This window comes from Silurus aristotelis, assembly GCF_946808225.1.
Source record: "Silurus aristotelis genome assembly, chromosome: 26".
Taxonomy (NCBI): Eukaryota; Metazoa; Chordata; class Actinopteri; order Siluriformes; family Siluridae; genus Silurus; species Silurus aristotelis.
Genome location: NC_139599.1, coordinates 7,252,273 through 7,274,922, shown reverse-complemented (window position 1 = coordinate 7,274,922; position 22,650 = coordinate 7,252,273). Strand labels below are relative to the sequence as shown.

At 38.7% G+C, this 22,650-nt stretch overlaps 1 protein-coding gene across 2 annotated transcripts in view; it reads left to right on the top strand.

Annotated features, from left to right (window-relative positions):
* Nucleotides 1–22,650, top strand: part of LOC310720811 (multiple epidermal growth factor-like domains protein 9) — a 103,861-nt gene that overhangs the window by 60,364 nt on the left and 20,847 nt on the right. For both annotated transcript variants that reach the window (XM_083531906.1, XM_083531905.1), the window contains exon 3: nt 13,681–13,820. In XM_083531906.1, the coding sequence (XP_083388032.1) occupies nt 13,681–13,820 (140 nt within the window). The remainder of the gene's footprint in view (nt 1–13,680; nt 13,821–22,650) is intronic.

The window sequence follows — 22,650 nt, the reverse complement described above, 5'->3', positions numbered from 1 at the left end:
CGTGAGAGCCAGGAAATGCTACACACCAGTGGTAGGTTGAAAAAGCCACGAAATGAGAAGAATGGATATTGATCATGTCACCAAATATATCAAAACAACAGTAAAATAACGAGTCTGGTTTGAAAATGTAAAAGTAAAAAGTACAGATATTTGTGTACAAATTTAAAGAGTGAAAGTAAAAAGTTGTCCGAAAAATAAATGAAGCAAAGCACTGAAACCAGAAAGAAATCTACTTAGGTATATTAACAAAGTATTTGTACTTGATGATGATGATGATGATGATGATGATGTACTTCCCACCTTTGGTACTGTTAATGTCTTAATCTTAGCCTCTTCTTATGTATTTCAATCTTGTGTAGCAGATGCGTCAGCTTTTCCTTTAAACCCCGGTGAATGTTATCCTCAAGGGAGATAAAACAGCATCGGCATTTTAACTCTGAATGTAGAATTGCTGGAGATTTATATAAACAGACTTATATTTAGACATACACTGTATGGACAGTTTCTCTCCTAACAGTGTTTTATTCTGTGGCATAATGAACCAGTATTAGAATGTATATATTGATGGAGATTTCAAAGCACTTTGGATAAGGGCATCTGCCAAATGCCATAAACGTAAATGGACAAATGTTTGTGCACACCTGACCTTACGATTTGTGTCTGTTTTTTGAACATCTCAGTCTACATTTGCTCCTATAATAACCTCCACTCTTTTTATAGATGTTCCACTAAATATCAGAGTGGGCTCGTGGAGCTTTGTGCTGATCTCAGCTACAAGGATGTTTAGTAAATTAAAGGATTGGTGTTAATGCAGGGTGCTGATGTAGGGTGAGGAGACCTGGGGTGCAGTCATTGTTCCCATTCATCCCAAAGGTGTTCAGTAAGGCTGAGGACAGAGCTCTATAGCAGGCCACTCAATATTTTACACATATCTTTAAGGAGCTGACTTTGTGCACAGGAAAAGTTAATGCTACCTTATCCAAAGACATTATTTCCAAGAAATTTCCACAATTTTCATTTGTCTGCTTAGAAAATAGAACCAATGAGGACAGGGAAGTAGGTATGTAATATATTTGTATGTAGTCTTCTTCCCCCATTATGTAAGAAGTATCAGAAAGCACTACGATCAAACAAAATATAATCTTAAATATAATAAGTTGCAATATTTCTATCCAGAAATGTATCCCATAAGTGGTAGAGCCAGAACAGTTCCCGCTGTTGTCATTCAGTCATGTTAGTGTGCTGTTTATTCAGACTTTTGTCAAACTCTCTGGATTTAGAGGTACACACTATGAGTGTTTTGGTATTTAATCACGGTAAGTGTTCTGTTTTGTCAGTAGCGTGTTATATAACAATAAGAACACTAGCAGCAATGGAGCACTACGACCATTATCCACCCGGAAAAAAAATAAGTTCTTTATGGAGCCGTGACATAACGCTGATTTACACAAAGCTTCCACTTGGCTTCTTTGCGTTATTACTTTGGCATGAGTTTACACGACAGGATCGGTTTCGCTCTGTGTATACACTTCACACAAATTATGAAGCCCAGCCATCTCCGTTCCCCCTCCCCGTCTCTGACTTTGTGTCTTAATATATTTCTTCTGACTTTGAGACTAAGCACAGCGAGGCATCAACGTGCCAGACTGCTGCTGTGGAGGATTATAGAGTCAGTCGTCAGCTCCAACCCACTGACTGTGGCACAGAACTCGGAGTCGGGCAGGGAGGCCACTTCCTTAGACCCAATGGCATCGATTCAGAAAGACAAATTTCTCACTTTCTTTTTTAAGCTTTTACCCAGGATTTGTGTAGTACTGAAAATACAACCGCTTAACTGTATTCAGACGATTCGAGGATTGAGAGTGATTAAATAGAGATGAGAATCTCGGTGGACTGATTTGATGTTGATTCATGCTGCACAATGTGATTATAAAACCGTTGTTTATTCATGCTAATCTGTTTTTAATTTTATTATTATTATGTTTATAGCACTTTATGCCCGGATGAGTTGATTTTTCTTAAAAAATTGGAGGAAACTGGTTGCCCTAAAAAATAATTCAGTAATGTTTAATTAATAAAATTTAGTTTCATTTGAGTAAAGATAACTTAAATTTTTAAGTTGTTCTAAAAAATTTTTTTAGTTAAATAGAATTAAATACTTAAATGCTTTGAAGTATCTTGTTTTGTCAAATTGTTCCACTTAACCTTTTACTTACATTAAATTATATACAGTACAAAAGCAAGCAAAGAAAATCTTTTCTTTTAGTTCTACTTTTAATTTCAAATTACAAACGAGTGAAGGAACGAATTTAAAACTAGTTTTAAAATTTTTTTTTACACCTTTTAAAAAAAAAAAAAAAGAAGTGTCAACCTTTTCAAGGTAAAGAAATGCCTGCTGGACAATATAAAAAGTGTTTTTTGGGTAGTTCCATTGCAGGGCATAAATTAGTCCATAAAGAAGACAGAAGGCCTGAGGCAGGTTGTCCAGTTCCATTACTGAATTTTCTTTCAGAATGATGCACAGTCAGAAAGGGTGTACTTGTGGACTTTCCAGGTCAAAACAGAGGATTCATACTGGAATTTGTTGATACGAGTGCATGTCAATGGCATCCTAAGAAAGAAAGAAACACATCGACAAGATGATGTAATCCTGCCAGGTATTTAATGTTGTAAAATGTGCATAACATAAAACACATGGTTTATAACGTTAGTTTGAATTCAATCACCAAATTTTCTAAATAGTGGTCGTCCTGTCGCACTGTCTGCTCCTTTGAAAGCACATTGTGGAAGCTTTGTGTCGAACTCGCAGAAGTTAAACTCTACAGCGAGTAAGAAAACCACCTAGTTTTCTTCACTTGCAATCAGTCCCTTGATGGGGAAATTTCGAGAACAATAAACTACAAAAAAAAAGCCGCGAAACTCTCCTCGCAGCCGTTCCAGTGCGATTGCGTCGGTCTCACGGGAGCTGGAAGTTTGAGTGTTTTCACTATTTACAAACATCTTTTTGATGAAGAAAAGAGAATAAACCAAATTAACAAATGATGTCATGACAAACTTTGTTTGCTGAATTCATCATTGAACTGTTTTTCTGTACTTACAAACAGCCGGTCGGTGGGAAATAAAAGCAAAAACTGATTAAAACATTTATAATCTAACTATTTACCAAAAACTGGCGTGGCCAGTACAAAACTTATTCATCTGAATCACTTAAATTTAGTTATTCACTTATAAATATGTCTACAGAAGTAGTAGGATTGACCTACTTTTTTAAATCATACACCAATCTTAATACGTCTGAAATAATAATCTAAAATAATAAAGTATGTTGCCATTAGGTTGTTTAATTAGATATAAAATTCAGGTTAACAGTGTAGACATTGTACTGATCAGATACTAAAGATTTGTTTAAAAAGGAGGGGGAAAAAAATTAAATGCTGGACTGGCAAACAGGAAATGTTTTTTTTCCCAATGCAAAGAAAATACTTTAGTCGATGAAAAGCTTAGTATTTTTTTTATTATTATTTTAAAGATATTCTTTATTTATTTTTGTATTTAATAACACAGCATTGTTTGAATCATTTCATCATTCTTATGTATTTTAAGGAGGAAAACAGTTTGCACAAGATTCACATTCTGTCTAACCGAAGGTTGCTGATTCATATCCAAAACAATTTATTCACATACATTTACAAATTTTAGGAATTTTTCTTGTTTTGTTGTGTTTCCTTGTGTTCTTGTGTTTGGTCACATGATACATTCAACATGGAAACTGGTAGACTAAGTGGTAGAATTATGATATAGTTGTAATTCCAACACTATATTTCCTCTGATGTTCTCTGTATCCTCTATATACTCTAAACAACCAAAATATTATATTCGCCTGCCTAATACTGTGTAGTTCCCCCTTATGCCACCAAAATCACTCTGACCGATTAATTCCTGGACTCCACATGACCTCTGAAGGTGTGCTGTGGTATCTGGCACTAAGACATTAGCAGCGGATCCTTTAAATGCTGTAGGTTATGAGGTGGGCCTTCCATGAATTGGAATTGTTTGTCCAGCACATCCCACTGGTGCTTGATCGAATTAAGACTTGGGGAATTTGGAGGACAAATTCAACACCATGAAGAGGTGTACTTGATCCGCAACTATGTTTTGGCTGGTGGTGTGTGCCAAAGTAACATCCACATAAATGCCAGGACTCAACATCCACATCTGATGCTCACATGCACATAGTGAGCAGTGAACAAAAGTCAGCATGGGTACTCCGAGCAGTCTGTGGCCATGCAGCCCCGTATGCAGCGAGTCATGACTCTGTGTGTTCTGATACCTGTCGATCATAGCCAGCATCAATTTTTGTCAGGGACTAACCACTGCATAACTGGAAAACCCTACAAGACTTGCCATTTTGGGGAAGCTTCATCCCAGTAGTCTGAACCTCACAGTTTGGATCTTGTCACAGTCGTTCAGATACTTACGCATTTTTCCTTCTTTCAAAATAACTTGAGGTAATAACAAAATAACGAATGGACTAATGACTGTCCATTTGCTGCCTTGTACTGTATATCCCACTCATTTACAAGTGCTACTGTAAGGAGGTAATTGTGCCTGATCAGTGTATAAAAAAATAAAATATATCATTAATGTTGTGGAAATTAATTGATATATTTTTTTAATAATATTTAATATATTTTAATCATAATAACAATAATCACAGACAGACCACAAGCCGTACGGGTGGGCAAACACACCTCATCCACCCTCCCCTTCAGCAGTGTAGCTCCTCAGAGTTGTGTTCTGAGCCCCCTGCTTTGCACCTCAAGTCACAAGCAGCAAGGACGACACTGTTGTGGTGGGCCTGATCTTAAACAACGAGGAGACTGCCTACCTACAAGAGATAAAAAACCTGGAGAGATAATTCCAGGAGAACAATCTTCTCCTGAATGTCAGCAAGACTAAGGAGTTGATAGTGGACTTCAGCACGAAGCAGGAGCTGTTATCAACGGGACCCCAGAAGAGAGAGTGGACATTTTCTGGTGCCTAGGTGTTCACATCACACAGGAACTGTCTTGGTCCTGTCACATCAACACCCTGGTGAGGATGCCAGATCAGCGTCTGTAACATCTGAGACGCCTCAGGGACTTTAAACTACCCTCTCAGGTGATAAGGAATTTTTACGCCTGCACCTACACCTGCACCATTGAGAGGGTCCATCCCTTTGTGTGTAATTCGTGTGTTATATATGTGTGTATATGTATATATGTGTGTGTGTGTGTGTGTGTGTGTGTGTGTGTGTGTATGTATGTATGTATGTATGTATGTATGTATATGTATGTATATATATATATATATATATATATATATATATATATATATATATATATATATATATATATACATAAATATACATATATATATATATATACACACACATATACATATACACACATCTCATATTGTTTGTTTTTCTACTACACTTTTAATGTACTTATTTTTATTTTATTTTATTTTTTAGCCTTATATTCAATTTTTTGTGTTTACATATTAAACAGTGGTAGGAAAGCATTTCACTACATGTCGTACTCGGTATGAATATGTGTGACAAATAAAATTTTTATTTTATTTGAATTGTTAGTTCAATTGAAAGTCTGTGATACTTTTAGAAAAAAAAATAATACAATAAAAACATTTAAAGAATTGTGGTGCTTTTATTAATCAGTGCTCTTTCACTTCACTTTTTCCTTTTTTAAGATACATATTTGTTGTTATTTCATGTCATTTTTTAATTCAGTGCATGCATGTGTTTAAATGATGTCGCTGTCTAGAGCAGGAGCTCGTGTGCATTTCATCTTACTTTGTGGTTAATTTTCTCCTCCATTTTTTTAATGAGCTTGGGCTCCTGCACTGATGTATTATTAGTGTGAAAGTCTCAAGGTTATTATCAGAGAGAAAGCATCCAACACATCCAGCACAACAGTAGGTAGGGCAATTATAGTGGGTCGGGAACACACAGTTATGATTGGACCTGCAGGGGTGGCGGGGGTACATTAGGGGGAACTAAATTAAAGTTATTTGTGTGTGTGGGAGGGAAAGGAATAACTGCAGATGTTGCCCAGCTTTATGAGCCACTTAGTCTTGTAGAAAAACCACAATGATGTTGCACTTACACGTTTAATCACTGAAGTGTCAGGTTAATCATAGGTTTGCTTGTGGCCCCGTGATTATGGCTTTTATTTTCGACTCTGACATTGTCGAAGTAGGCTTAGTATATTATTGTGTTATATGTCTGCCAAACTTTTTAAAAATACATGTATAAATTGAAGCACTTATAAAAAAAATTGAACATAACCTACGAAAGACATAAAGTAGAACAGGTGGTGTGATGCATGTTATTTATTATTTTCCTATAACAGCACATCCCTGTGAAATTGTTCACTGCATATTAAACACAGCGATTTGGCAACTGTTTATAATTGAACACATTTGTGATTTGTAACTTTCGCGAGACATGTTAGTTCTTATCACACACTTTATAGCAGCTATAAACTTGTTGCAGCTATAAAAGTTGTTCCCTCACCACACTTTCTTTTACACTTGTTTATTGAGACAGGAAAAAAAAAAAACGATGACACTGGTGAATTCTTCCATGAATGTAGTTACTACCACTTTTGTAGTCTACAGAGTGAAAAGAAAATTGCCTTTGACTTCAGCAAGCAATATGACAAAAACATCTCATAACCTTAAAAGAACAGTATAAATATATAGAAACGTAGTCCAAATTCACACACACATATATTTCTGTATGTACATAGATGCAGTGCCTGTTAAAAGTTTATCATTAAGGTTTTTATCATTTTTAAGACACAAATGCATGTTCGTTTTGCTTATATTCAACAAAGTAGGTAATGTAACATGAAGATTTACTTTGACTAAAACAAATGTATAAATGTACACATGTCACACTTTATTTTCCTATCTTAGCATGAATAACAGCTTTACAAACTCTCGAAATCCAGACACAGCTCATTCCTCCAAACATTTAGCTAAAAAAACCTCGCAATGCCTCGTAAATCTTGCCAGAGGTGTTCTTAGCTAGTTGGATAGTTCTTTCCGATCTAGTGATCCAGTTCACCCAAGTGCAGTTCAATAGGATTTAGGTGCGGTAATTGGGCAGTACATTCCATAATAGATAACACAGCAGTCGACTGTTTGCTTCCTACAGAGTTTGGACGTATGAATTGACTTATTGTCTTGCTGTTTGTTGACCTTGGTTCCTATAAGCCACAGTCCAGACGGAAATTTTGTGGCACAGAAATATGTAATGGTAGCCATATTGGTTCAGTATTCCGTCACCCGGAATAAGTCTCCAACCTTCCCTGCTTCAAAACAACCCCAAACTATTATGCTTCCACCTCCATGTTTGACTGTGGATGTGAAGCAGTCTGCTAACAGCTTCCCTCCCTTTCTTTGTCTTACATGAGTTCTTTTGTTAAAACCAAAAATATGCAAATATATGCACTTTTCTCTCTTTCTTCCAGTCATCCAAATTCTCAGTCCATTTCTTGTCTTTTTGTCTTTTACTTTATTTGTTTGCAAAACCAGTAAAAGCCTGGGTGTTTCTAAGCTTTTGACAGTGAATACTGTATGCATCACATATTCACCCCCACTCACATTGCTGACTCAGCGTTCTATATTCTAACGGCAGTTGTCATAATTGCGAGTTGATACCCATGGTTTCACCAGGTTGCCCGCAAGGACCACATGAGTCGCCCGTGGGCCTTTTCTAAAAATAGCTCACTACAGCGCCACTTATCAGTGAGCTGCATCAATTTTTTTTTTGTTGCTATTCTTTTTTAAATCACACTTGCATTGGTGTGAATTTGAAAATGACAATATAAAAAAATAGATGACTAGATATAGATGAATATCATTTAATCTATATATATAAAGCTCAAATACCACTGACTGACTCACTCACTCATCACGAAATCTCAAAAACCACTGAACGGATTGAAATGAAATTTGGAACATACCTTTCTCTTGGGTCTTAGGTGCTCACTAAGAAAGGGTTTTGAAAAATTCGCCCTGGATCACAGCTAACTCGCGAAAAACGCGATTTCTCACGCATTGTAAATTCTTCGAAATAACAGTACGGATCCTCATGAAACTTAGTACATTGTTTCTTATTAGATGTTAGATGCACGATAAAAATTATTTTCAAAGTAGTTTGCCCTGTATCGGTACTACAAAGGGGTAGTACGTTATTTGTTGACGTTACCTTCTGATCTCTGATCATCCAGTCCTGCTCAGTGCTTACTGCTTATTGCCATATTGCTTAGCGTTCTGCCTTCCGTAGCGAAGCACGGGTACTTTCAGCTAGTTATTAATAATAACATATCATTAAAGTTAAATTGAGCAAATTTGTTATTTCAGAAGTATCAAACTGGTAGCCTTCACATTAATCTGTACCCAAGAAGTAGCTCTCAGTTTCAAAAAGGTTGGTGACCCCTGGTCTAAAGTGTCTACTTGAAGGCAACATCTGGAATTGAGTATCAAGAATAAAAAGAATCCTCTATAATACTTAAAGCTTTCTGCTTCATTGTATAAGTATCATGTAGCTGCTTGTGTGTCTTTTGTGTCAACAATTGCACGTTGTACCTCCACCATGCGAGACAACAAATGTCAAAATATCACAGATTCTGCATTTTCTTTAGTAAATAATGTTATTGTTTTTGGGTCCCCTTAAATTGTCGAATGACACATTGGAACAAGCACACTACATTCAGAGTTGATGTCCAAGATGATTTTGAATGAATTTATGTCTTCAGTCTTTAAACAGCACTGCATTAAACTAAAACGTAGCCTATCGTTATTAAATGGCCCCTTCTTTTTCTTCTTCTTCTTTTGGCTGTTCCTATTAGGGGTCGCCACAGCGGATCATCCGTCCCCATACCCCCCCTGTCCTCTACATCTGCCTCTTTTAAATCAACTAACCGCATGTCTTCCCTCACCACATCCATAAACCTCCTCCTTGGTCTTTTCCTCCTTTCTGGTGGCTTCATCCTTAGCATTCTCCTACTGATATACCCCATGTCTCCTCTGCACATGTCCAAACCATCTCAATCTCAGTCTCTTACTTTGTCTCCAAAACGTCCTAAATGCGCTGTCTGTCTAATAAACTCATTTCTAATCTTGTCCATCCCCGTCACTCCCAACGAAAACCTCAAATCTTCAGCTCTGTTATTTCTAGCTCCACCTCCTGTTTTTTAAGTCAATGCCACTGTCTCTAAACCATACAACATCGCAGGACTCACCACAGTCCTATAAACTTTCCCTTTCACTCTTGCAGAAACCCTTCTTTCACAAATCACTCTTGCTATCACTCTTCTCCACCCACTCCACCCTGCCTGCACTCTTTTCAGAACTTCTCTAACACACTGTCCATTACTTTGCACTGTTGACCACAGGTATCTAAACTCCTCCACCTCTCTAGGCTCTTCTCAACCTGCTCCCTACTCTCATCACAAATAAGTCATCTGCAAACATCATAGTCCACAGAGACTCCTGCCTGTCATCACTGCAAACAGAAAAGTCCTCAGAGTCGACCCTTGATGCAATCCAACCAAAGCAGTCTGTAATTCCTACTGCACACTTCACTGCTGTCACACTGTCCTGCACCACCCTCACATACTTCTCTGACACACCAGACTTCCTCATACAGTACCACAACTTCTCTCTCGGCACCCTGTCGTACGCTTTCTCTAAATCCACAAACACACAATGCAACTCCTTCTGACCTTCAACATTCTTAAAGCAAATAATGCATCTGCAATGCTCTACAAATACTGTTGCTCACAGATGGTCACCTCTTCTCTCAGCCTGGCTTCCACTACTCTTTCCCATTACTTCATGGTGTGGCTGATCAACTTTATTCCCCTGTAGTTACTGCAGGTCTGCACAGCTATTTATTCTTAAAGATCAGTACCAGCACACTCCTTTTTCAGGCATCTCACCTTTCAAAATTCCATTGCCATCTATCCAAAACATTTCTGTGCTTCTAGCGGTATGTCATCTGGTCCAACTGACTTTTCACTCTTCATCCTCTTAATTGCTGCTCTCACTTCCTCCTAACTTCCTACTAATTCTATCTACTTCCTGCTTTACCATCTCCACACCATCTAACCTTCTCTCTCTCTCATTTTCCTCATTCATTAGTTGCTCAAAATACTCCCTCCACCTTCTCAACACACTCTCCTCACTAGTCAACACATTTCCATGTCCATCCTTTATTGCTGTAACTTGCAGCACATCCTTCCCAGCTCGGTCTCTCTGCCTGGCCAATCGGTACAAATCCTTTTCTCCTCCCTTAGTGTCCAACTTCTCATACAGCATATGCCTTTTCCTTGGCTTTCGCCACATCCCTCTTCACCTCTGCTGCATCTCCTTGTAGTCCTGCATACTTTTCTCATCACTCTGTCGATCCTAATTCTGTTTTGCCAACCTCTTTCTCCTTATGCTTTCCTGCACTTCCTCATTCCACCACCACGCCTTTTTGTCTTCCTTTCTATTTCCAGATGTCACACCAAGTATCTTTCTAGCTGTCTCCCTTATCACTTCTGCAGTATTTGCCCAATCATCCAGCACCTCTTCACCACCACCGAGCCCCTGTCTGACCTCTTCCCTGAATCTCACACTAGTCTTCCTTCTTGCCATCTTATTCTTCTTTCAGGCCTCACTTTCCTTCTCTTCTTCTTCACTTCCAAAACCATTCTACAGACCACCATCTGATGCTGTCTAGCTACACTGTTCCCTGCCAACACCTTACAGTCTCCAATCTCCTTTAGGTTGCATCTCCTACATAGTCCACGTGTGTGCACCTTCCTCCACTCTTATACGTCACCCTATGATCCTACTTCTTAAAACAAGTGTTTACGTTATTAAATGGCCCCAATGAACATATATAAAAAAAAAAAATAAAAAAAATGGTTTTAGGACTAGAATGGCTTCCCGGATGAAGACTGATTTCTTTATGTACGTAGTAATTTTTCAGTATTTAGAGGCTCACTCCAGAAAGGGCACTAGATAGTGTTTAGTGTTTACCCCAGAGAGGCCAGGCCCACTCCCAAATCACTGTGTAATATACGCCTACTAATTTGGTGCAGCAATAATGAAAATAAATGTTCCACTTTGCCCAAAGACGATCAAGATTCACATGAATTCGGAAATGAAACTCAAATGCATCTTGATCTTATCGTATACTTTCTACACATAAAAAAAAAATCCAAACGTTTTTTCTGTTTTGGGTTTTTTTCTCTAGATCGCATGACCGCAAAGATATAACACTTCCTTGTGTGACTCTCAGCACAAGGCATTATCAGTGACAGATGTTCAGGTTCAGGAACAAGACCTGAAAATTTCTTTCCCCCTGCTCTTCCCACAGTCCGTGCAAGATGAAAGCGGCTTTTCTTGTTAGGAGCCAGAGAGAGAAAAAGGGGTTTCTTTTTCAATTCATGGCCGTTTGATGTTGTTAAAGCGAAAGGGCTAACCGGTGAGCTGTTTGCATTTACTTGCTCTTCTAGAAGCAGGCATAAGCACTGCAGGGGCAAGGATTTAAAACTGATCCCAGATCGGTGTAAAAAAAACTAACCACAACCAGAGAAAAAAAAATAGTCAGGGCATTTTAAGAGGTATAGTAGCGAGCATTCAGTCTGACAGCTTAAAAGAAAAACGGCCAGTGTTTGATCTGAATATGAGGCTTTTTTTTTCCTCTTTTCTTTAAAAAAAAAAAAAAAAAAAAACATCTTGTGTGCTAAAGTAAAGCTTTTGCTGTCTTGGCTTCGACTGAGTGTGCGAGTATGTTTTTAAAGTGTACACTCCATTAGCAGCGCTGGTTTGTGGTTGTTTGTACCAATGGCCAATCTTCAAAATGAACCCTGTATAGAGAGATTTTGTCCAGCAAAACACAAACACGGGCAGTGCAGCAACTAGGAAATAAACAGCTATGTTACTCTATAGATTGTCGTCTCTAGGGGTTAAGATAATTAACCTGTTTTCTGTGACGTAATCAGTAAACCATTTATATTACAGATAAGAAATACATTTTAAGCCATCTGAAATAAAATCATAGATGTCGATTTTTTTTTTTTGCTGGTTTTCTTTTTCCCTCACCATTGAATCTTCCGCAAAATAAAGTATAAACAGACGTTACACACTGCTGATACTTTACCCAGGGCTAAATCCTGGGTATTCATAATCTGATTATTCACAGTGTACATTCCAAAACCCCTGGTTAACACTCTTATTTGCATATTTGCAGTCTCAACAAGCACAGCACACAGCTGTAATATTCTTCCACCGCATTGTTTCACACTGTACACATTTGTCATTAGAATGCAGGGTTACCATCACAAAAGTGGCACTAACCCTGCTTCTAAATTGCAGATGTCAAGCTTGCAATTGGAATAAGATTTAAATCAACAACAATAACAAAAAAAGGTTCAAGGCCAGTTTTCTCGTTACAGACGTCACCGCGCTGAACTCTTAATGCTGTACTGCTTTTACTGCCGGGAATCTTCATGCTGTTCTGCTTCACTCTATACATTCTGTATTATGAAATTCATAGCATATTCTAGAATTGTATATCTTTTCTATATATATTATGTATTATTTTGGGTACTGTTTTACATACAGTGTACACACACACACTAATAAATGAATATGCATTTTGCACATATTAAAATATTTTAATGTATATATATTTTTATACAAATTTTACTTCTATTTGCTGAACAGATTCTGCACATCTTTTACTGCATAAAGCCTATTTATTTATTGTACATATATTTACATAAATTAACTGCATTTAATTTAACTTAATTTTCATTTGCTTGATGCTACGATCTTATACACAGTGCGAAAAGACCTTATGTTGTGGACATCATATTCCAGTCGTGATTCGAGTCATTCTAATGATAGGAAGATTGAATCATTTTAGTGACTTGGTTCTTTGAAACTCCTTCGATCAAAAATAATATAAAATGTTACATTTTCAATAAGCAGATCCCCCAACACATCTACAAACACAAACTTTGACTATAGTTTCAATAATGAAAATATGACGATGCGGCTAAAGATAAATCATGACAAACAGAATGTGTAGTTCACCTCTCATATCTGCTCTAATGCATTGCGTAGCATCTTGTAACATAATGTCAAGATTCGGTCCAAAAAAAAAAGATCTATTTTATTGTGAAGAGCCTATGGGGAGTCATGTTATAAAAGAACGAACGAATCAGACCAGAGGACTCATAAGATGAACTACTCCATTCTGTTTCCTGTGTAATGCACTGCATAGCGTATATGGGAGTCACGTGATAAAAGAACGAGGACTCGTAAGATGAAGTACTACATTCTGTTTCCTGTGCATAACCTACAGAGATTTCGAAATGCTTTACTCATGTTCGTCCATGCGAACGAAAATGAACGAATGAGCTGACTTCGAGAACGGAGCATATGCTACTCCCTCACCAGTGTAACTTCTTCACACTACACGTAGAGTCTAGGAAACGAAATAGATCAACTCTTCAGACCATATGTTTCCTGGGCTTTGTTTTAAACAGTATAAGCAGTGTTGTATATTAATAGCTCAATTTTCTTGTGTTTTCTTGTTGCGTTTCTCAGCTCAGGAGTTTGCGAGTGTAAAGCGGGAGTAGACGGCGACAAGTGTACCAACTGCCGTCCGGGCTTCTTTAACTTTAGCAGCACAGGATGCCAAGCATGCCAATGCAACAATCACTCGAACACCTGCGACATACAATCAGGTGAGAATGTTCACACATGCGCACACACTTTACCAAACTTTCAATAACTGCTGGGTGAAAGCGTAAGATTTCTCATACTATATATAGAGAACACAGTTTAGTTGGAATAAAGTGTTTGTGTAATGTATATGCCTTGTTTGAAAGACTGGGTGTGAGGTGAGAAGAATTGATGATGATGGAAAATCAGATTTTTTATATATATAAATCTCATACAAACTTTAAAAACGGACTCCATTTGCAATAAGCATAGTGTGAAAGCAAATTCGCTTTCAGGTTAAAATTCTTTTTGAGGTCATGCAGGGTTGAAGGGCATCCAACTGATTTCAAAGCCAGGATGTTGCGGGACTCGTCCTGTTTCCCTCGCCTTCTGTTTAAAAATGAGATTTCGAGGACATTTTGCTGAGGCTAAAAGAAAGTCTTCTAAATGGTCTATCACAAAAGCATCAATCTTTTTTGATGGGTGATTGTGTCTTGAATCCAGGTGATGCTACAGCTATTCAAGGCCTAGTGTCCAATAGAGCAAAATTGTCCCTGGTCTCCGGATGGAAAGGATGGATGGTGTTGCACTCTTTCAAGTTGATTAGAATGATTTTTTTCCCAGCTTTTCAAAGATGTAGTAGTGGAGTTGCACATGCGCCAGCACTCACCTTTCATGGCTGTAGTAGTGGGTGGGAATTGGCAAACAGAATTAGGAAACAGAATGTGTGAATAAATAAATAATTTACAGCATGCACCAGTTACACACTGAAAGCACCCACAAGCTTGAATATGACATTTACTGCAGTTCTTTAAATGTGTGTGCGTATATATTCGTATCGGTACAGTATATGCTTTTCAAACATCCCATTTCACAATTGCTGTTATAATAACCCCAACTCTAGGTGACAAGATGTTTCACTAGATGTGGTTGTGGAGATTTGTGATTATTCAACCGCGAGGGCGTTCACAAAGTCACGTAGTCCTGATCTAGGGTGAGGAGGCCTGGGGGGGTGCAGTCAGCGTTCCAGTTCCATCCCAAAGGTGTTTATTATGGTTGAGGTCAGTGCTCTATAACGGGCCAATCTTCCACTCCATCCCATGTAAACCATATCTTCTTGGAGTCAGCTTTGTACACAGGGACATTGCCATGCTGGAACATGTTTGGGTCTCCTAATTGAAGTGACGGGAAGATGTGACCACATATGACTGGAAAATGCAGGTGGCTTAAAACAGAGTTTTAGCATCTAAATTTAGGTCGAAACTCTCTTCTTAATGATGAATTCTTTAACTGTATCTTTTGTGGAACTTTATTTGATTTGTTTGTCAAACAATTTTATAATCTCTCTAATGCCCACAAATAGCCATCCATTATTGACTCTGGGACTCTGCTCAAATATTTCTTTCAAGATGTGCTGCTATAATATAATTTGTGTTCACACAACACTATGAGGCAGCACTAAGCACTTTTGCGCTTTCTCTCTCTCTCTCTCTCTCTCTCTCTCTCTCTCTCTCTCTCTCTCTCTCTCTCTCTCTCTCTCTCTCTCTCTCTCTCTCTCTCTCTCTCTCTCCCGCTCTCGCTCTCGCTCTCTTTCATTCTTTCTTTTTCTTCTTCTTCTCTCTCATTCCTCACCCAAACTGGGCAGCGGCAGTCATATATTACACAGATTGCACTAATTTCATCTGACCTGCAATCAACAGTAACAAATAAATTCATCTATACCACTGCATTTCTTAGACTGTTGCTGCAGATCGCTGACGACTCTGCCAAAACCATTTCCCCACGACAGCCTATGACGTGATTTTACAAGTCGTTCATTGCAGCGTGACTTAGACGAAACTTAATTTTGTGCCGTCTGCCTTTAAGCTGTTCTTCAACACATGACTGCACTTAAAGAGGTCTTATATGAACTAGTTATATCTTTTGGCCTGCATTTGTATGTCTTTGCTACCTGTAGACACAAAAAATACAGGAATGTGCTGTGCACAAATACATGCGTGGCACTGAATAGAACTTGAAGTTGGTGATTGATGTTAAATAATGTATAGTTTCTTTTCAGTGCCTGATTTATAAGCATGCTGTGGAGGTCCTCAGTGAGAGCAGCCTGTTGTGATGGTCTGTCCAACTTAATTGAATTCACAGTAGGGTAGGAGAAATAAAGGTTTTCCTTCAGAGAGCCTCATATTTTTTTTTCTCCCATAATTTTGATTTTGAAAATATGGAGCACTTACATTTTTTCTCTTATGACATTATTTTTTATTCTGATAAATATTTGACATGCAGTCTAAGGTCCCCTGGTGGTCTAGTGGTTAAGATGCAGCGCTCTCACCGCTGCGACCCGGGTTCGATTCCCGGTCAGGGAACCATCCCCAGCCACTCTCAGTGCCGGTCCCAAGCCCGGATAAATTGGGGAGGGTTGCGTTAGGAAGGGCATCCAGCGTAAAACATGTGCCAAATCAAACGTGCGGAGGATCCGCTGTGGCGACCCCTAACAGGAGAAGCCGAAAGAAACTTTTGACATGCAGTCTAAAATGATGAATCAGAAACACTATATGGGCCAAAGTGTTGGGAGGCCTATTTATTTATTTATTTATTTATTTTTTTTTAATTTATTTTTTTTTTTGGGGGGGGGTGTGGATTTTTTTTCCTCAAACTGTTACTACAAAGTCGGAGGCACACAGTTGTATAGGATGTCGTTGATTGCAGAAGCATTAATTTTTCCCACCACTTGATTGCATGACTCAAACCTGTTCCAGCATGTTGCTCCCTCGGGCCTGATCATTCTACATCAGTACCTTTTAGTAAACTAAGTAGTAAGTAGAAGTACTAATGCACTTGTGGCTGAATGAGCACAATCCTCCATAAGCACACCGAAGTATTGTGGAACATTTGCCCAGAAGAATTGAGGTTATTCCTCGGGACTAATTGTGTCCCTGGTGGTCTAGTGGTTAGGATGCGGCGCTCTCACCGCTGCGGCCCGGGTTCGATCCCCGGTCAGGGAACCCACCCCAGCCACTCTCAGTGCTGGTCCCAAGCCCGGATAAATGGGGAGGGTTGCGTTAGGAAGGGCATCCAGCGTAAAAACATGTGCCAAATCAAACATGCGGATGATCTGCTGTGGTGACCCCTAATGGGAGAAGCCAAAAGAAAGGTTACTAGGGACTAAATGTGGAATGGGATGTTCATGTTTTGTACATGTGTCTACAATCGTTTGTTCATATAATGTTTGGACAAATAAAATCATTCTCCTATTGAAACTTCGAAATCTTGAAAGAACATTAAAAAGGTCAAGTAAAAATGGTGAAGGTAATGTCCATATTTTCTCAAATATATATTCACCCAGAGTAGTGTTTTATTGTCAGTTACCTGTGTTTCACTGCACGTGCCACATCCAAGCAGTGGTTATATCTTTTTTCTTCTTCACTTTAAGTGTGTACAATATGGAGAACACGAATCGAGTTTTTATATTCTAGTTTTCAGATAGCGTCATTGACACTACAGAATAAAATGTAGTCTTTTTACTTGTACTTTGAAAAACTTTGAAAATATTGCAACACCACCAGTCATTTTGGAGAAACATTCATCTATCTCGTGTCACCAGATTATGAAATGCAGCAAAAAAAATGACTGTCATGCAAATGATCCAGAAGAATGTCCTTGAGGAGAATGTCTTCTTTCAGCTCTATTTTCTGATCCAGATTAAGCAATGTTAAAGATTCTAAGGTATTAATTTGATCGTCTGAACGTTTTACCTTTATCTTCACTCTTTCATCTGTCTCTCACATTGTATCTCTTTAGAGAAAGCAATTATCGTAAAAAACGCCCCTTATCACCGGCTGCCTTTTAAAAGGTAATGTGGGAATGAACATGTTTATAGCTGCTCTCCTCATTATCATAATTGAGCTGTGTTGAGTCTTTGCCCAAATCACTTCTTTGAATTTATCGTTGTGGAGAATGAAAAGACACTTTAAATACCAGCAGCCATTCGACCACGTTGTTGTGTATATCCATTCCCCCTATTTACATACCTACTATGATGCTAACATTACCAATCCATTTGACAATTCATTTTTCCACCGCTGGTGAGTGAATACATTGTCATTTGTGCCGAAGGCAAAGCGGAAAAGTTCACGCAGATTTGAGGATGTCGCGGTGTCAGAAACTGCTCGTACACAGATCTGCACTTGCACGCAGATGCACTCTGATTGCCAGCGTCCGTGATTAGAATGACACAGCGTGAAGTCACACTGTCTGGATCGATGTTGCAGACCGAATGTAACACACTTCTGCCAGGTCCATTCACACTACGGCTGCTCCTCTGATCACCCTTGTGAGGGTAGGATGGGTACTGTTACATGAAGCACAATTAGAGCTTTTATCCAAGGAGGACGTGACTTTGTGGGTAGAAGTGTGTGCATATGGTTGCAGTTTGGGGGCATGTTTTTAGCCCTTTTTGAGGAACAAATGTCCCTAAAATGAAAGGAACGCCTAATGACATTGACCTTGTATTGTGTTACACAGCACTGAAGTTGGAGTCGGATTTCACAGCAGTTATCCAGTCACTCTTCTTGTCAGGTCGGGTTTGGCGTCAGTGTTTCTTTCTGCTGAAGAGTTTTCCCCACATTGTTACTCAAGATAGTTGTGTTCTTTCCTCAGCTACATTAGTTTGATTAATAATACAGCAATAAAGACAGGAATTGCTCTTTTTCCATTCGTCACTTTCTTCTGTGGAACCTTCACTGAGATTTTCTCAGCCCACCCCATTCTCCCAGGCCACCTGCTATCTGCTCACTACCTCAGTATTGATGATTTTAAAGATTTTAAAGAGACAGTGTGCAGTTCACTGACTGATACTTGTGCATCGAAATTTGAAGCAAACAATTGTATAGGATGTCTTTGTATGCTGTAGCATTACAATTCCCCTTAGCTAGAACTGAGGTAAAAAAATAAATCTTTAATGTCTTAAAAAAGGTGTTTCTAACAGCAATGCAGTGACTAAATCAGTTGACCACGATTCTTTGGTGATGCAGTATATAAATGGATGACCTTTTTGTAAGGGGTGAGTTGCTACGTCCACCACGATTCCACAGAAGCCTGTTTCAGGATCTCCTTCTGCTGGTCCCCTTCCTGACACCTTCCACTCAAATCCCAACCCCACCCTTATCCACCAAAGCGCAATGATAAACTGAAATTGCATTTCCAAAGGCAGAGTAGGAGAATGGCATGCTTGGGGTGAAGAGCTGAACTTGAATGTATTGCTGGTCAGATGACTCTCATTAGTGTATGTGTGCTTGTTGTAAGAGTGTTCTCTGTTCTCTCTATTGTAATGCTAAGACCTAACAGCAGCCATTCAGTCCTCTAACCGAGTGTTAATCCGTCACAGAGGAAATTCATGGGAATTTTAAACGGAAACTCTGTGATTTATTTTACCGATATGGATTATTGCCATTGGATGTGTGCCTGCAGCAGTGTTTTTTTTTTTTTTTTTTCTCCCCTTTTTAATTTTCTCTGATAGCATTAAAGCAACTGCACCAAGTTGTTTCTAGTGGAAAGCGCATCCTCGAGAGAATACTCTTGCACTTGTATGTTTTTTTTTTTTTCCTTTCATTTTAAAAAAACAAATCAAACATCAGCCCCTAATTGAGTCTCATGAAATCTCATTAAGAATATTACTGGCGTTGTGTCCGGCTCTTGATGCATTGGACTCCACAGCAGCTCAGCTTTAAGGCATGCTGTGCTGCATTATCACCCCTGCTGTCTCACTTTATATTGTCTCCTTCAAACAGGGAATGAACACACACACAGCAGCACCACCTACTGGATATTATGGGTTTTGAAGGCCCAAAAAACAACAACAAGCGAATTTGAGATCAGATGCCGCTCAACCCTCCGCCCTGTTCATCTCCAAGGACTGAGGGACACTTTTGCAGGAGTCTCTGGAAGTTTGATTTAGAGACCTCATTTGGCTAATGGAGCATAAGAGATCCACATTTAATCACTTGTGCATACACACACACACACACACACACACACACACACACACACATCTTGCCATTGACTATGCATGCACACGCCACCCTAGATTGATTACTAATGCCTGCCTCTGGTTTCTGGCTCGTCTGCTGCCAGTGTGTGTTGACTTGCTTTCAGCTCTGCACACCATAGAAAGTATTTGCACAGTCTGCACACTGAGGCCAGCATATATTCTCAAACACAAGCTTTTGAACAGTAATGATCCTGCAACCACATTTTTCTCAGGACAGCAGTAGGGGGAAACGAGCAAATGTAAAGGCCACATAAAACTCATTTTCTATTGCAAATAAATTGACAAAATCAATTTAATTGAGTTGTAATTTAATTTCACTTATATAAACCAGGAATTATTTCAGTGAGTGGGAGAATGTGTTGGCTGCACATCTACTGAAGTGAATTTCTGGAGTGAATTCCAATTACATTTACATCATTCGGTTGACCTTTTATCCAAACGACTTACGGTTCGAGACCGGACATAATTGAGCAGTCGAGTGTTAACAGCAGCTTGGCAGCGCTTGTGATAAAACCCACGAGCCTCTGATCATTAGCAACCATTAAAAATGTTCAGTGGCTGACCTGTGAGAATTCAGGCCATTGTAGCTGACAGGAAGTTTGTAGAGATCCTTATGACATCAATCTATGCATTTATAGTGGACCAATAGTACCTTAACGGACCTGAGGATCTCATCATGGTATCATGGTATTCAGATTGTTATTAGTTGCCAGAATCCTGTCATCACTCTGGTCCGCTCTGTGCAAAGGCATCCAGTGACATCAGCGAAATTCTTTCGCACACAATGCTGTACACACTGGCTGCCATCTGCCCAGTACAGTTGAATTTGGGATCCATCTGTGAAAAGGATTGTTGTACCGTGTAGCAGAATCAGAAGTCTTGCCAACAGCTGTTTACAATTTACAACAGCTGGTGTTAAAGTGAGGAAAAGTAATAAAAACACTAAACTAAACAACTAAATGAAGGCTTGTATACAAAAGATGTCTCTTATTTTGAATCATATAATTAGTATAATCGACATTTATGATAAGCTACCAGGAAGGGCCTCAAAAAATTTTTTTCTTTTGTTTTCCTTTTCTGTTTTTAAGGTTTAATTGCCTACATTCTTCTCCTCCTCCTCCTCCTCCTCTCTCTCTCTCTCTCTCTCTCTCTCTCTCTCTCTTTCTCTCTCCCTCTTTCTCTCTCTTTTTCTCTTTGGGTAATTGCTCATTATGGTCACCTGCTTAGAGAACATAGAGCCAGAAGTGGCATTTTTAAGAAAATGGCAGAATATGAAAAATCGAACAATCTGCAGGGAAATGCACTCCAACATCCCTATTACGGGACGCGTGTTCATCAGCATGTGAATGGCGGAAGTGTCGCTTTCTGTCTGAGTGATTTAATACCAATCATCTCTCCATCTTCCTGTCCTTTAGCTTTTTCAATTTACTGGATTTTTTCCCCCTGTCATTTAATCATTTTCCCTCTTACTGTCTGGTGGAATCTCTCTATCTCATGTTCTTATGTTTCTTGATTTGTTTCAGTCTGCATAACTGTAGAAAGCAGAGACAGTGTTGCCAAGTCTACATTACTGGGGTTTTTTTTGTTGTTGTTGTTGTTGTTGGTTTAGGGTTGGGATTTTTGCATAATACTCGGACATTGCGCTTGTGTTTTCGTAGACATTTCTGTTATTGGTCCGTCCATCAATTGCCAAAGTCTTTAATCTTCTGGAGAATGGGTTGGCATTTAATATATACTGGTATTTAGTATGATTCCTAGTGCTGATAATTTTCACAAAACTGGTCATTTTTGGTTTCATCTGACAACAAGATATGAACCCTGTAAAGCACAGGAGCTGCATTATGTGGTTTTGCTCTCATGAAGACCTACTGATATGCCAGAGCTCATCTTTATGAATTTAGGTAACATTTCAGTTAATATTCTAAATATAATAGGTCACTGAATAAATCACCTAAATTGATTGGCACAAAGATGTTTTCATCTACACAATATGGCCAAAAATATGTGGGCATGCATGCAGGACCGAGCCCTGACCACAGCCCTACTGAACACCATGAACTGAAACACTGAATGCACCCCAGACCTCCTCACACATCGGTGCCTGACCTTCGTAATGCTCTGGGGTCTGAAGGAACACAAATCTTTATAGCCACACTCCAGAATTAGGTGGAAAGCTTTCCATGAAAAGATAAGGTTCTACTTTTGAACATCTCATTCCACATTAATCCCAGTTTGTTGTTATAATAACCTCCATTCTTCTGGGAAGATGTTTCACTAGATTTTGGCGTGTGCTGGAACAGTTCAAGTGAAGGACAAATATTATGCTACCTCATTCAAAGACATCTTATACAACTGTGAACCTCCAACTTTGTGGTAAGAGTTTAGGGTAAAACCGCATATGACTGGAAAATAGCTGTGAAAATGGACGTTTATTAGAAATGCTATTTAAATTGTTGTTGTTTTTGTTTGTACATTTTTGTTTTACGATTTGGCATACGCTTGTTTTTGCAATGGTTTTGATTTTGAGCTGCTTTGTTACAGATCAGCTCTGGCACCCCTGCTGGACAAAACTAACATTTAATAGTTCATGTTTACTCCATGTAAAAATAAATAAAAAATACCTAGCAAACTAAGCATATCTTTGTAAAATCATGCAACTGACACATCATTGTTTAAATTTTTTTTTCTTAATTCCAGCACAGGTAGTATCTGAATAAAGCTGAAATGTAAAGGCCTAATTAAAAGCATTTTATTTGATTATTAGTAGTAAGTATTAGCTTGCTATCTTTTGCAGCTCTCGCTTTGCC